This window comes from Triturus cristatus, chromosome 6 (genome assembly GCF_964204655.1).
Source record: "Triturus cristatus chromosome 6, aTriCri1.1, whole genome shotgun sequence".
In the NCBI taxonomy this organism is placed as follows: Eukaryota; Metazoa; Chordata; class Amphibia; order Caudata; family Salamandridae; genus Triturus; species Triturus cristatus.
In genome coordinates, this window is record NC_140589.1 from 789,973,488 (window position 1) to 789,990,109 (window position 16,622).

Sequence of the window (16,622 nt, forward strand, 5' to 3'; positions counted from 1 at the left end):
CTCAGTAGGAAATACTTTCAGTTTTTTACTTTGATTCCATCAAGAAGGCATTCAGATGTGTCACACATTTGCCATAAATTCAGAATGTTAGCACTCTTTTTGCTCATTAGATCACTGTAGTAAAGCTACTGCTCACCAGGGAAAACTGCTGCTGGTATTGAAAGTGCATGTTTCAGTCTGCATGTCAGAATTTTTTAATGAAATAGAAGAGGATTTGAGAAGTCACTCAAAATGTGCCCTAATTTTTCTTTCTGCAGCACTAATCATACTTTTTATGGAAAAATGAACCCCCTCATTTTGTTCCTTTTTAAATTAAATGTTTTAAGAGTTACCACTTTAATCCAAGCAAGATGGCTTCAGGTGTGCCATACGTTTATCATAAGTAGGACTGTTAGCGCTCTAGTAGTTCTTTGGAACACTCTGGGAAGCTGCAGTAGAACACAAAGGAATCAACTGACAGTCTCTGCCCTTGTTGGATGTACATGTTTTACTGAGAATGTCAGACTTCATTCTCACATGACTGAGAAAGATAATGTGAATTTACAGAAAATAAGCTCTCAGTTTAGCCTATAGATCACCTTCCAAACCTCTGTGGTAAAAGCATGAGAAAATATTTTTCTCTCAATCATGATATCCCAGCAGAAGGCTTTTTCACATGGTGAAATCACCTTAGAACATACCACAATTCCTAAAATGAGTATGGTACCATCAACAAATGATTTATAATGTAACTAAAGTCTTAAAACCTTCTATTAACTGCAATGCTTTTTAATGAGGTGCTATCATGTATATTGGTCCCAAGATGGCTGTCAACACTTCTTGGATGAAGTGCTGACAGCCAATCAGATCTCAGGATGAGATGTGTGGTTAGGCTCCGCCCACATATATATATGCTTTTAAATGCTATTTTCTCAGGAAATACTGAACAGATTTACACCAGACCTGCAAAAGGCACTTCCTTGACCTTATGGCTACCTCTCTGCCAAATTTCAAGTAATTCTGTTCAGCCGTTCGGGCTGTAGCTGTGTCTAAAGGTCCTATGGAAAAATGCATGGGGAAAACGCGTTTTGGGACCCCCCTTTTTTCTCGGCCCCTGCTTGACGAATCCCCCCGAGACTTTCAGGGTAGGAGCGGAGCGGAGCGCCCCACCTATTTTGAAAATTTCGCGAGGATTCGTCGACCGGCGCCAAAGTTATTCCAAATAGAATGTTGCAGATTTCCTATGGAAACAGGGTCCTAACTATAACTACCTACTGGCGACCGCCAGTAGGTAATATATATATATATATATATATATATATATTACCTACAGGCGGTCGCCAGTAGGTAGTTATAGTTAGGACCACGTTTCCATAGGAAATCCGCAACATTCTATTTTGAATAACTTTGGCGCCGGTCTACGAATCCTCGCGAATTTTTCAAAATAGGTGGGGCGCTACGCTCCGCTCCTACCCTGAAAGTCTCGGGGGGATTTGTCAAGCGGGGGCTGAGATAAAAGGGGGGTCCCAAAACGCGTTTTTCCCATGCATTTTTCCATAGGACCTTTAGACAGGGCTACAGCCCGAACGGCTGAACAGAATTACTAGAAATTTGGCAGAGAGGTAGTCCTCAGGTCAAGGAAGTGCCTTTTGTAGGTTAGGTGTAAATCTGTTCAGTAGATTCTGAGAAAATAGCCTTTAAATCAATATATATATCTGAGCCAGCTTACGGTGCGCTTACGGTACGCTTACCGTACGCGTACGGTGGCGTGCGCGAGCGCGATTCTGATTGGCTCTTAGATCTTAGTAAACATTCGAATCGGCCGAAACCAGGAAGCGGCGGCCGCCATTTTCTCTCTCGCACTGAGAGTGATTTCTAAAATATAAAGCCCAAAAACATGTAAAGGGGCTGTTTAGACAGCTCCCACACACATAGCCATGTTGAGGGAGTCCCCAAAGATCCCCCAAGGCCAAAAACGGAATTTTTATTTTTTCGGTAATTTCGCCGATTACGCTTACCGTACGCGTACGGTAAAAAATTAAAAAAAAAAAAAAATTATCCACACTCTCTCCACCCCATGTGCAATTGGTGCCCGCAGGCCACCAATTGTGCATGGCTTATTAGAGATGAGATAAACTAAAATATTTTAAAAAGAAATAATAAAAAAAAAAATTATCCACACTCTCTCCACCCCGTGTGCAAATGGTGCCCGAAGGGCACCATTTGGGCATGGCTTATAAAATATACGAAAAATTAAAATATTACCTTTCAAAACGAAGTGCATCATATGTCCTCCATGTGCGCACGGTGCGCGAAGCGCATCGTGCGTACATGGCCCATCTAGCGTAACGTGGGCACGCGGTGCGCGTAGCGCACCGCGTGCCCACCGTGCGTGCACGGCACTAACTGCGTAAAGTGGGCGCGTGGTGCGCGAAGCGCACCGCGTGCTCACTGTGCGCACACGGGGCGCGAAGCGCACCGTGCGCGCATGGAACGAACTGCGTTAAGTGGGCGCGCACGCCACGAATGGCGTAAAGTAACTTAGCATTTAAAAAACCGTACAAATTCACTGAAAAAACCATAGGTTTCACACACATTATAGTTAGGAATTAGCATTTAAAAAACCTTGCAAATTCACTGAAAAAACCATAGGTTTCACACATGTTATAGTTAGCGGAAATTTTACTGATAAAAAACCAATGAAATTCCCCCGTTATAGTTAGTGCAGGCAACTATAACTCACGCGACCGCAATCTTCTGCTGATGACATATGTGTCTTTATGAAAAAAAAATATTTGTAATATATGTATAGCTAAAAATGTATGGAAGAAGACATGGGCAAATAAGTGTCTAAATACAGTATTAGCATCAGCAGAGGATTGCGGTCGCGTGAGTTATAGTTGCCTGCACTAACTATAACGGGGGAATTTCATTGGTTTTTTATCAGTAAAATTTCCGCTAACTATAACATGTGTGAAACCTATGGTTTTTTCAGTGAATATATATATATATATATTATCTACTGGCGGTCGCCAGTAGATAGTTATAGCTAGGACCGTGTTTCCATAGGAAATCCGCAACATTCTATTTGGAATAACTTTGGCGTCGGTTGACGAATCCTCGCGAATTTTTCAAAACTAATGGGGCGCTACGCTACGCTCCTACCCTGAAAGTTTCGGGGTGATTCGTCAAGCGGGGGCTGAGAAAAAAGGGGGGTCCCAAAACGCGTTTTCCCCATGCATATTTCCATAGGACCTTTAGACACAGCTACAGCCCGAACGGCTGAACAGAATTATGTGAAATTTGGCAGAGAGGTAGTCCTCAGGTCAGGGATGTGCCTTTTGCAGGTCTTGTGTAAATCTGTTCAGTATTTCCTGAGAAAATAGCATTTAAATCAATATATATATCTGTGAGCGCGCTCCGTGCGCTTACCGTAAGCTTACCGTACGCGCACGGTGCCGTGCGCGAGCGCGATTCTGATTGGTTGTTAGATCAAAGTAAACATTCGAATCGGTCAAAATCAGGAAGTGTTGGCCGCCATTTTGTCTCTCGCAGTCTGAGGGGGTGTAAAACAAAGGTGGATAACGTGAAAAGGGGGCAGGCTGGAGAGTTCCTGACCCCCTAGCCTTTGTCAGGGGGTCTCAGAAGGACCCCCAAGGGCAAAAAATTAATTTAAATTTTTTTTAAAAAAATCGCCGAATGCGCGCAGCGTACGCGCACGGCGTAAACGGAGAAATTCCGCGAAATTCGCGTAATTAGCGTGCCGTGCGCGTACGGTAAAAAAAAAATTTCAAAAAGGAAAGCTTAAAAAAAAAAAAAAAAATTGTGAGGTAAGGTTGGCTCTTAAAAGAGCCGTTGGGTTCATAGAGGGATGGAGGAAAGAAAGAATGGGAATATTATGAGCGTCTACAAACGTGCTGGTCTATCTTATTGTTAATAAGGGGAACACTGGTCTCCCCAAAAACAATAAGACCAGAACATGTTATACACCTCATTACAACCCTCCCAAATCGAGGGTTAACGTCCAGAGGAGCAGAAGAAGGTGATGCTCCCACCTCAGAGGAAGGGCTCAGCTGAGCTGCCGATGATGTACTCGGCTGAGCTTCTGAGGCTGGGCTCTGGTGACTTACTGAAGAGTTTTCTCCAGTATGTCGAGCAAAGGTCCTGGGATGTTTATCCCTAAGGTGTCTCATCATAGAGTGATTTCCAAAGGAATACTGTTTCCTAGGATTTCCTCTTGATAAAACACGGTCACAAAGTGTGCAAGTGACCAGTGGAGCATTGACCTTTTTCTCCCCCTCTGGAAAAGTAAAATACTCCCATACAAAAGAATTCTTCTGTTTCCTCCTTCTCTGGATGATGGTGGTGCTGCTAGCCTCACTCTCAGAAGAGGTCTGCTGTTCTGCCATTGTATCCCAAAGACAATTCAGCTCCTGCTCCTAGAGAATCACAAGCAGTAATGAGGGGAATGGGTGTGGTGTGGGAAGTTTCTGGAACTGAAAGTAGTTTCAACCAATGAAAAGTGTTCTTTCAAGCAGTAATGAGGGGAATGGGTGTGGTGTGGGAAGTTTCTGGAACTGAAAGTAATTTCAACCTATGAAAAGTGTTCTTTGTGGATCACATGACCTACCGTGCACGCTCCGTAAGCTTACGGTACGCGCTCGTAAACAAGTACGCATGCGCAAACGTGACGCTTACGGAGCGCTTACGGAGCGTGTACGTAAGATGCACTCGCGCATTAGCATTACACGCCCCTGTGTAACCGCGACGTTGCTTCCGCGTGTACGCGTACGTCACGCACGTATCACGTAAGCGCGCTGTACTTATGAAGTGCGGAGCGCGTAGCGTCAGCTTACCGTACGCGTATCCTATTACGTACGCGCACCGTACTTATGACGTACGGAGCGCGTACCGTCAGCTTACCGTACGCGCACGGAAAAAAATGCATAAAAAACCTTTCCATAATGCAGGATATAGTACATATATTATTTTATACATAGGTTTACAAAAAATCTCAAAAAAAAATTTGCATTCAAAAAACCGTAGAAATTCACTGAAAAAACCATGGGTTTCACACACGTTATAGTTAGGAATTAGCATTTAAAAAAACATGCAAATTCACTGAAAAAACCATAGGTTTCACACATGTTATAGTTAGCTGTACATTTCACTCGTAAAAAACCAATGAAATTCCCCCGTTATAGTTAGTGCAGGCAACTATAACTCACGCGACCGCAATCCTCTGTTGATGCTAATACTGTATCTTTAGCTATACATATATTACAAATATTTATTTTTTTATAAACACACATATGTCATCAGTGATGTAATATCTGACATCATCGGCAGAGGATTGCGGTCGCGTGAGTTATAGTTGCCTGCCCTAACTATAACGGGGGAATTTCAATGGTTTTTTACGAGTGAAATGTACAGCTAACTATAACATGTGTGAAACCTATGGTTTTTTCAGTGAATATATATATATATATATATATATATATATATATATATTACCTACTGGCGGTCGCCAGTAGGTAGTTATAGTTAGGACCACGTTTCCATATGAAAACCTCAACATTCTATTTTGAATAACTTTGGCGCCGGTCGACGAATCCTCGCGAATTTCTCAAAATAGGTGGGGCGCTACGTTCCGCTCCTACCCTGAAAGTCTCGGGGGGATTCGTCAAGCGGGGGCTGAGATAAAAGGGGGGTCCCAAAACGCGTTTTTCCCATGCATTTTTCCATAGGACCTTTAGAACGAGCTACAGCCCGAACGGCTGAACAGAATTACTAGAAATTTGGCAGAGAGGTAGTCCCTAGGTCAAGGAAGTGCCTTTTGTAGGTTTGGTGTAAATCTGTTCAGTAGATTCTGAGAAAATAGCCTTTAAATCAATATATATATCTGAGCCCGCTTACGGTACGCTTACGGTACGCTTACCGTACGCTTACCGTAAGCTTACGGTGGCGTGCGCGAGCGCGATTCTGATTGGCTCTTAGATCTTAGTAAACATTCGAATCGGCCGAAACCAGGAAGCGGCGTCCGCCATTTTGTCTCTCGCACTGAGTGTTGTTTATCAAACATGATGGCCAAAAACATGTTACGGGGCTGTTTTGACAACTCCCTCCCACATAGTCATGTTGAGGGAGTCCCCAAACATCCCCCAAGAGCAAAAACGGTTTTATTTTTTTTTCGGCAATTTCGCGGGGTACGCTTACCGTACGCTTACCGTACGCTTACCGTAAGCTTACCGTACGCTTACGGTAAAAAAATAAAAATAAAAAAAACACTATCCACACTTACCCCACCCCCTGTGCTTTTGGTGGCCGCAGGCCACCAAATGTGCAGGGCTTATTAATAGAGAAAAAAAACGTAATTTTGGCAACATGAAATTATAAAATCGAAATAAAAAAAACACTATCCACATTGACCTCACCCCCTGTGCTTTTGGTGGCCGAAGGCCACCAAATGTACAGGGCTTATTAAAGTTGATAAAAACCGTGCACGGAACGAACTGCGTTAAGTGGGCGCGCACGCCACAAATGGCGTAAAGTAACTTAGCATTTAAAAAAACGTACAAATTCACTGAAAAAACCATAGGTTTCACACACGTTATAGTTAGGAAATAGCATTTAAAAAACCTTGCTAATTCACTGAAAAAACCATAGGTTTCACACATGTTATAGTTAGCTGGACATTTTACTGATAAAAAACCAATGAAATTCCCCCGTTATAGTTACTGTAGGCAACTATAACTCACGCGACCGTAATCCTCTGCTGATGACATATGTGTCTTTATGAAAAAAAAATATTTGTAATATATGTATAGCTAAAATTTAATGGAAGAAGATATGGGCAAATAAGTGTCTAAATACAGTATTAGCATCAGCAGAGGATTGCGGTCGCGTGAGTTATAGTTGCCTACAGTAACTATAACGGGGGAATTTCATTGGTTTTTTATCAGTAAAATGTCCAGCTAACTATAACATGTGTGAAACCTATGGTTTTTTCAGTGAATATATATATATATATATATATATATATATATATATATATATATATATATATATATATATATATATATATATATATTCACTTAATATCCACCTAACTATAACATGTGTGAAACCTATGGTTTTTTAAGTGAATCTATATATATATATATATTGACACGAACTTCATTGGCTTGCGCAAACTTCTCTGGACAATGAAGCACAGACCACAAGGTAATGCAGCAAAATAATCTTCTTTAATCCCAAAAGACCTCTACAGCCATGACGCGTTTCAGCCCGTAAAGGCCTTGATCACATGACACGCTCTGTCAGGTGGGTGGTTTTTTAATAAATTTTTTTCTCTCTCATTTTTTTCAAGATTTTGTTTGGAAAATGCTTTAACCAGTGCTTAAAGTGACAGTGTATGAATAAATAGCCATTAAATACAGGTAAAACGTTTGTCTCTGAATAAATATTTAAAACCATCCCAATTTTGATTTTTTCATTTGGGAATTTGCATAAATATTAACAAAATCTTAATTGTACCCTGTTAAAATAACTTTATTATAAACATACTTGAATATCAAAGCAACATTAATGTCATGATTAATATCATTATCTATAAAATCATGTTTGTTTAGTCGCTATCTCATATGTATATATAAAAGGCAAGGTATTGACAATAATATAATACAATAAAGTTGATTAATGGTTTAAATGCTGTAATCTAATCTACTACGATTTTATCAACTGTCCTGACTATTTGTATGTTTTCAAGTTACAATTTTTGGCAGGTATACTATTATGTTTGTAATTTGATTAGTTTGATTCCCTGTAAATTGTGCTTCTATAAAGTGCAAGTGCTTTATACTCCATAAAACTCCTCAAGTGAAATGTACTAAAAGTAATACATATAAAAACCTGTTGACCCACCCTATGTGAAAAAATAGTACACTAATAAACTAAGGTAGCAGTCTGGCGGCAGACATGTCAAATTAATGCGTAGCATTGCACTGTTATTCATTATTGTCTGTGTAGAATACCCTTAGTCCTCTACATATTGGTATCTGATGGTGTAACCTGTGGGAATCTGGGACATTTATAAGCATGTATAAAGTTCTTCAGTAACGTTCAGGCCTTTCGGATGTTTGGTGTCTAAGTTCAAAATATACCTAGTTTCCATAAGTCTTAGTGCTTTTTGTCTATCACCTCCTCTTTTGTTCAGTGGAATTGAATCAATAAGAAAGTAGGTTAAGCCTGTAGGGTCCGCATTATGTACCTCATTGAAATGTCTGGCTACTGGATACGTTTGGTCTTTATTCTTAATGGCTCTAATATGTTGGAGTACCCGCTTGTGTCCCTGTAAGATGGTACTGCCCACATAGCTGAGCCTACATGGGCACTCCAGCACATATACCACATGGTCCGATTTACAGTTAAGGGCCTTGGTGATCGACTTTTCTTCATTACTGAAAGGGGTTTTGTATGATGTGTGATTTATACCATGTTTGCATGCTTTACACACCTTACATTTAAAGAAACCCTTTCTTTGTGCTAGCCATGTGTTTTTGCTTTGGCTTGGTGGATCATTTTGGACTAGAATGTCCTTCATAGACATAGCCCTACTGTATGTAATTGCTGGTTTTCTCGCCAAAGTTTGTCCGATAGTAGGGTCACTTAGGACGAGCGGCCAATTTTTTATAATTAATTTCTTGATTTCTTTTTTGTGTTTGCTTAATTGAAGAATAAACCTGAACGTATCCTCCTGATCTTTTTCCCTGTCATTGAAGTGTGAATTGGTGTAGAGTAAAGTGTCCCTAGTCTTAGTTCTACTTTTGAGAATGGCAGTTTCCAGACATTTGATAATATAACCCCTTTCAAGAAATCTCTTTTTGCTATTTTCTTGTTCAATGATGAGGTCCTTATCGCAACTACAGATACATCTCAGCCTAAGCATCTCACCATATGGTATGCTATTGATGAGATGCCTGGGATGTGAGCTACCCGCATGTAGTGTGGTGTTGCCTGCCGTCGGCTTTCTATGTAGTTTTATCTCTATTCTGCCATCTTCTATAAAACTTCAACATCTAAAAAGTTAACGCTTGTCTTGCTGATGGATGCTGTGAACTCGAAATTGAGAGAATTATTGTTTAATTGGCTTAAAAATTCTTCTGCATCTGTATTTGACCCCTCCCAAATTATAAAAAGGTCATCAATATATCTGATCTGATGTTTTTAGTTACATACATAGAGTAATCATTGGGTAGGACCAGCTCTTCCCACCAGCCCATGTGGAGACAAGCGTAGCTGGGGGAAAAGCTGGCCCCCATCGCTACTCCTCGCAGTTGTTGAAAGAGGGTGTTTTGAAACAGGAAATAATTGTTGTTTAAACAAAATTCTGCCAATATTTAAAACCATAGCACTGTGTTGAGCATATTGCGGTCCTCTTTTGGGCAAATAAAATTCAAGAGCCTTTAGTCCATCTCTATGATTGATTGACGTGTATAGAGATGTCACATCTAGTGTCATTAATAAATAGTCATTTCGCCATGGACAATTCAAAAGTCTTGCCAAGAAATCACTGGTGTGTTGAATATATGAAGCTAAGCTCTGAACATGTTCCTGCAGAAAAAAGTCTACATATCTCGAAGCATTTTCTAATAGACTATTACGAGCTGAGATAATAGGTCTACCAGGTGGTTGTTGTGCATTCTTGTGAATCTTTGGGATAAAGTATAAGATAGGGACTAATGGTTGATCTTTGTTCAAAAATTTGAATGTGTCCGCTGTCAGCAGTCCCACATTTTTCCACCCAATCAGTTTCATCTTAAATTCATTGGTAATATTGCGTAAAGTCACTGCATCGATAACACTCGTTATCTTTAAGTTGTTTCATGGCTTCCGCAATTTAATCACTTTTCTTCCAAAGAACAACATTCCCACCTTTATCTGCATTTGAATGACAATGTCAGGGTTCTTTTTTAGTTTAGACATTAGAGCATGGAATTGGATTTCTTGTTTTATCATTTTTGATTTTGTGGTTTTTTGAAGTTTATAGTTTAAATCCTTTAATCCAGCTATAACATTGTCATGGAAGTTATCAATTGAGTCTTTGCTCATCAATGGATGGAATGTAGAACGAGATTTGAAAGGAGTTTTAGGCTTCAATTGAGTGTCCTTGTCATTGCCTTCTTGACTTGTTGGCATATTGGGGCTAGAAATTGAATTTTCCTCCAGTAGTTCTTCCATCTCAGTTAAAAAACCTCTGTCTGATTGAGTAAGAGGATTTAAAGTCTCTCCTTGATGAATATGCACCAATTGAATATCCGTCGTTTCATGGCATGGCTTGTCTGCTGCAATTTGGCTTGTTGGAAATGTTTTTTTAATTTCAACTTTCTGATACTTTTGTATACGTCAAATCGCGTGGTAGCATAATTAAAAGAACTGACAGGACAGAAGGAAAGGCCCAATGAAAGAAGTTGCTGTTCTGCTTTATTGAGTACGATTTCTGTGAGGTTTACAACTGTTGGGGTGGTATTGCCTACGTTGTTTTCTAACGTCGCCAATTTCTCTTTTGTTGCCTCCTTTGTTGTGTTTTGCTGTTGATGTTTTCTTTTACTTGCCCGCCAACTTTCCCGGCATTTGATTGTTCTTCTTGTGCTTTGTTGTGCTTTGGTCTTGGGCGCAGGGTTTGCCTGCGCTCTTCCACTAAAAAATCATCGGCCAGTGAAAGTGATGCTGGCATGAGACGAAGCATCTGATTACGTGATTCAATTTCTGTCTCACTTTCTGGTGCCGAACTGAGCTCAGAATTCGATTACATCCCCTCCGTATTAGGTTTAGTGGCTGGGGTTCTTTTGTCAGTCTGGCCTCCGTAGAATTTAGAGACTTTCAAAGAATCATATTTTTTGGCGAAGGTAAAAATTCTTCCACTTTCGTAATCAGTACGATCTCTGTGGAATTTATAGGCTTTCCTTTCTCTGATTATATCCTCTTCTTTTTTCAACCTCTTTCTCATTTCATCTTGCAGTTTTGTTATATCCTCTATTGGACCCATATCTTGTATTTCTGTATTGAGAATGTCAATTTGCTCCAGTAACTTGCCTCTGTCCTTTTCTGCATATTTCACTAGGATGAGCATGAGTCGGCGTGATGAATCTAAATTGGCCTCAGCCCATTCTCTCATCATATCTCTATCAGGATCCTCGTAGCTTGGTGCTAGTAAAATTCTTAAGCCACGAGGTACCCTACCAACGTCCACGTATCGTTGGAGGGATTTAGCCTTCCACCACTTTTTTTGCTCATTTTTCATTAGTTTTTCCAACATTTTAAATTTGTCCCTCAAACTCGTATTGCGGAGCCCCGCAGGTGCATTCTGGGACATTGAGTCCACTGTGGGCCGTTTAGTGTCGTCAAACATGTCGGCCGCCGCCACCTCCCGTTCTCGGAGAGCGTCTGCTGTCATGGTCTTGATTTGGAAATATTTAAAGTAAGCTGATTACGTGCCTATTGCGGGGAGCTTGAAATAAATAGTTCCAACGCAAACGTAGCAAAAATACCCCACTCCCGAATTTAACTTCTTGAATGCAGTGTTCTACTCCATTAAGCTTGTTTGTCAGTTACCGGCAAAGCTAACGCGTTGATTTAGCACGTATCCGCCTACCTGGTAACTCTGTTTTCGCTTCTGGATAGCTTTCTGCTAAATTCTTCTTTCTTCGGGGGGTGTCGCCGCATTAATCCTCCCGGATTACTGGAAAGCTTGTGAAGCAAGCGCTAACTTCTTTGTTGGCGGCACCACAAATGGCGGGGGGGTCTGTGTTAAGCTGGAGAAGTCAAAAAACGGCTTTTCTTATTGACACGAACTTCATTGGCTTGCGCAAACTTCTCTGGACAATGAAGCACAGACCACAAGGTAATGCAGCAAAATAATCTAGTACATATATATATATTTAGTAATTTTTTACTCCACATCTACTTACCTTTATGATGTTTTAATCAAGTTAAGTAGATCTGGAGTTAAGAATTATAACCCCCCCCTGCTTGTCGATGTTCAAACAACATATTTTGCTAGAACACCGTGGTTGATAAAATTGGCAATATTTATGTTCTTCTCAGGGAGATGTGTCATATTGTTTAGTTTGAACTCGGTAACCTCTCTCTTGCATTTGTTGGCTGAGGCACACGGAAAAGGAAGGGCATCATTAACTGTGACAAAATAAGAACAGGGAAATATATCCTTGTGTCCTGACCACAGTTATTAACCCTGCTTGATGGGGCAATGTTTGTTTTGTCATTGTTTTGCAGACAAGGAAAGACTCTCTCTTTCTTGGCAGGTGAATAATTTCTAGTTGTCAAGATAGCTTTAGCATAGATACATGCCTTGCTGTGAAAATAGATGAGCATGGTGTTCAATGCATATCACACCTAAAACTGGACCACAAAACACTTCCAACTGGCATTATTTAATGGCATTAGTGGTAAGTTAAAGCAGTGCTTGCCCCTACCACCTTTCAGCATTGTACCATGAATACAGTATTCTGGAGGGGTGCTGCAAGTGGATTCTACCATCTCAGTACACCCAGATTTTTTGCTTTTTGGGTTGCCTGGTTTTAGATTTTTTACTGAGGGTAAGCCTCACTACAGGTGTCTCACCGTAATCACTTGGCAAATAGCCCGCATGTGTTTGCCGCCAGTGTCCGTCTTTTAAGATAAGGCAGCTAAGGTAAGGATCACTTGGGTGGTTACATGCGAACATGTGCACATGCGTTTGCACATGTGTGCAGATGGCACGTAGGAGACTACTGTCATGCGCATCCCTTTAACTGTGCACAGGTAGCCAGGCACAGGGGTGACTCTTCAGGATTAGATATTAACCTCGGATAGGCCTTATAATGTTAGTGTACACTAATAGGGAAAGTCAGTGTGATTTGCTGTTTTATCGGTACTGACACTGTATTATACACATCGGGATAATAATTACCTTAGAGTGTAGTTTCTCTTCCTTTTGGCCTGCAGAGACCGGCAACATATGGAATTGGGGTATGACCTGTGCAAGGAAATCATTTCTGCAAGTTACAAAAAGCTATCTGTACAAATTATGGGTCATCCACGACTGTCATATTTCTCTGGCTCAGCTCAAGATCAGAGCAAAGGTCCTTTAAAATGCAGCTGTGCCTCGTTAATTACATCGCTCTCTAGCAGCAGGAACAAAGGTGGCCCCACACAAAATGAGCATTTAACAATGCTTCCCTCAGCTACTGTGCAGGAAAGGATCGCAAAGAATATCTGCATTTGTTAATTACCTGTCATACAGCCCCAAGGGCCAGGGACAGCCCAGGCCCACTGAACAAAGTAGGAAGCACAGAAAACTGGAGCCAACACAGAAGGGGGCTTCTCTTTGAACTTTTGGTGTGAAAGGCCCGGCAACCATGTCAGCCAGGGGTGGAGTAGAGACCCCAGGAGCAGATGTGACCAGTGAGTCCTGGGTGATACAATTTTGACCTGTCCCAGGATGCTGTGCAGGAGGGTTGGGACAGGGGTGAGAGGTGATGTTGCACCTTAGGATTGGCCAGGGGTGCCTGGCTTCTGGAACCTTCCTCTCCCCTTTAAATATTCTTGCATAATGGAGAGACTCTCCTTTGCCTGTTGATTTTTTGCACTTCACTGCTGGATCCTGGACCACAATGGAGAATTGGAAGTAGGAACACCCTGATGTCCAGAAAACCCATGAGGACCAGTTGGGGAAAGCTCTGTATTTCTGCACCCAGAAACCAAGACAAGGAAGAAGGCTAGCACTGGGAGCTTGGAGAACCTACTTCCTGCAGATTGCACAGTTTTTTAGGCGAGAAGGTCATGTGTCCCTCCTAATGGTGGTGGCCTTGCCCCCGCTCCTTATGCCCATGTCTAGGGGAAGCAGGCAGCCACTGCAGAAGATAGCACTGCAGAAGACAGCACCCTGTCCTCAGGAGCTGGCAGGGAGAAAGAAGCTGCTGGCTCCCGCAGCCACACATGGAGGTGCAGGCTGCATGGGAGCTGACGAGGGGCCACTAGCCCCCCCCAAAATAAAGCAAAAAGCAGACTTGTGCAAACAGCAATGCATCGCAAAGCCAAGTGGCACAAATAATGCAGCATATCTGCCTGGCACAATGGGAGAGCCGCTCATATAGTATTCACTGCTCCCGGAGGAGCGCCCCATAATACGCTATGGAGCTCTTCAATTTAAACATGGTTTTCTTCACTTGTTGGGGCCCCAGGATGGCGAGGTACCACCAACAAAGCCAAAGAAGGGTGGAGGACTGCAGAAGCGCAGCAGCCCCCCCCCACCCGATAGAAGGTTTTAAAAATGCTGACCTTATGTTTACGGGGTCATAGAATCCAGAACCTCTCTAGGATTTTCTCAATGTTTTCAAGCACTCCCAATGCTGGAGCTTTTGCTCTACAGATGAAGTGAAGCACCCTATAGGGGCTGATTGCATGACTGCAGTGATTGTGGCCTGAAAGATATGAAAAAGGTACATGTATTGAAGCACTTTGTAGGGGACAAGTCTATAGTTGCAGTGTAATGTAATCAAATTGCGATGTCCTCTAGGTACTGCTAGTATTATTGCATTTTTATGGTTAGAAAGTCTATAAAACATACCAAGCCATGTGTGTTGCTCATTTTAAATACTTTATTGAGATAATTATGTTAACATTGATTATTGCTGACAGTGTTTACGTTTTATTTACTGTAATAGGTGCAGTTACACCTGATTTTTATTATTGATGATTGCATTATGCAATCATTAATAATAAAAATAATAAAGTGATGTATTTTACATGTGGGTTGTTCAACCTGAACCTCTGACCAAGCCAATAGACTTACCTTATATGTTTGCATGACCCCTTTAGGGGGTCAAAGAGAATTTTGTAATGTCAGCTATGGTATTTTCCATCTACCAATGAGTATATTTGTAAATTACTGATTAGTATTTAGTAGTGTAGAAAAAGTACTGACTGGACAATCATTTATTAAGTATTAATTTTGCGTGCCAGTGAACAGTGATTAATGTCCCACACCACCTCCCCTGAGTAGTCCTTGGACTGCTCTGCCTCGCTCTCCTGAGAGAGTCAAGCGCGACAATGGGGTGCCTGATTCCCAGTAAGGACAATTTTGGACCTATTACTTGTGCAGGCCACACATCTAATAACCCAATTTCCTACAAGGTTATGTGTAACAGAAACATTTGTGCTCATTGATGTGTTGCATTTTCTTGTGTGGTCAGGTGTTCTGCTATTTTTGTGCTGGTGTGTGTTTTGGTGCTGCATTATTGCAATGTTGACCCAGCAATTAAAGTTACAATGAGCAGTAATCATTTATAATTCTGTGTAAGATGGTAAAATAGCACTGTTCCCATTTTTTTACTATTTTAACTTACATATTTAAAACACCAGTCACTGTGTCAGAGATTCAGGGCTGGATATATGGTTTGACAAATGGTACAATGCCCATTAGGGTGGTGGAGCACATTACCTCTGCCATCCTAACAGTATATCACCCACCAAATTTAGAGATGTCCACTGGCCCAGCAGTCATCTCTGTACATTGCAAGAAACTGCCATCACAGCAGTACAGACATTTTGGTGGATGGCCACTGTCAGTTTTGATTGCCAGTCATCAAACTTTTCCTAAACATTTGTCTTTCAGAAACAGACTCCTAAAATAAAACCAAATAACGCCCACACCCTGTGAGTTCTCTGCCATGGTATGGGGATCATGTTTTTTTTTCTGTCCCTCATCGCCAGGTTTTTATTAGCAGTAATGGACAGAAAAAAAGACCATACACTGCCCACCACAAATAGGGAAGGCAGTGTAATGTCCTTCTGCTGACGGCCTTTACTCCGTCCAGCTGTTTGAGTAAGCTTTCCTTTGATGGAAACCACCGGGATCGATCGAGTAAAAACTTAAAGTCTGCCAGTCTCTAAGTGAGGTGGGAGGATCTAGGGTTTTGCGGACACAGTGCTGTCTGCCATAATATAAATCCCTGCCTGCCAAACTCTAAATAAGGCCCTAACTTTAAACTTAACACTCTAAGTACTTGCTTTAAACAGTCCCATGTCATTTACCTGCAAGTTCTGAAGCCCTCCATAGGCAGTGGCTATAAGCATAAACCCCAAGGCAATGACGAGGATGTTCTTCAAATGACGGATGTCCATTATATGTTACAGCTTCAGTTAAATATCTACACCTGAAATTTCTTAGAGTTGCCCAGGCTCTTGACGGTCAGATAAAGATGCAGATACTGCGGAAAAAAGAGACAACATTTTTTAATTCTAGGATTGTAGATTCACTGTGGAACAGTGTATTACAGTCTTCAGGGTTTTCATATAATCCTGATGACCCATCTTAGCAGACGGCCTATGCTTAGAAAAAAAGACGTCTACAATTATTCTGAAATGAAAAAGATAAACTAACAGCAATTTTGTTTCAGCAGAGAAGGAAAATACAAATCATATTCAACTTTCTTTTCAATCTCCGCAGGGAGCTATAAAAACAGAATTGTGCCTTGAAACTACATATAACTGTATTAGAACATAGGAATGTTGAGAGCTCCAGTGTATTAGAACTTTGGAATGTTGAGCGACTCCCGGCTTTTAACAGCTGATATAAGCCT

The 16,622-nt window shown here is 41.3% G+C and overlaps 1 protein-coding gene across 2 annotated transcripts in view; it reads right to left on the reverse strand.

The window, feature by feature from the left end:
- Positions 1–16,622, reverse strand: part of LOC146817886 (N-acetylglucosamine transporter UNC93A-like) — a 174,724-nt gene that overhangs the window by 120,629 nt on the left and 37,473 nt on the right. For both annotated transcript variants that reach the window (XM_085611373.1, XM_085611374.1), the window contains one exon: positions 16,075–16,250. In XM_085611373.1, the coding sequence (XP_085467499.1) occupies positions 16,075–16,164 (90 nt within the window). In that variant the 5' untranslated portion in view covers positions 16,165–16,250. The remainder of the gene's footprint in view (positions 1–16,074; positions 16,251–16,622) is intronic.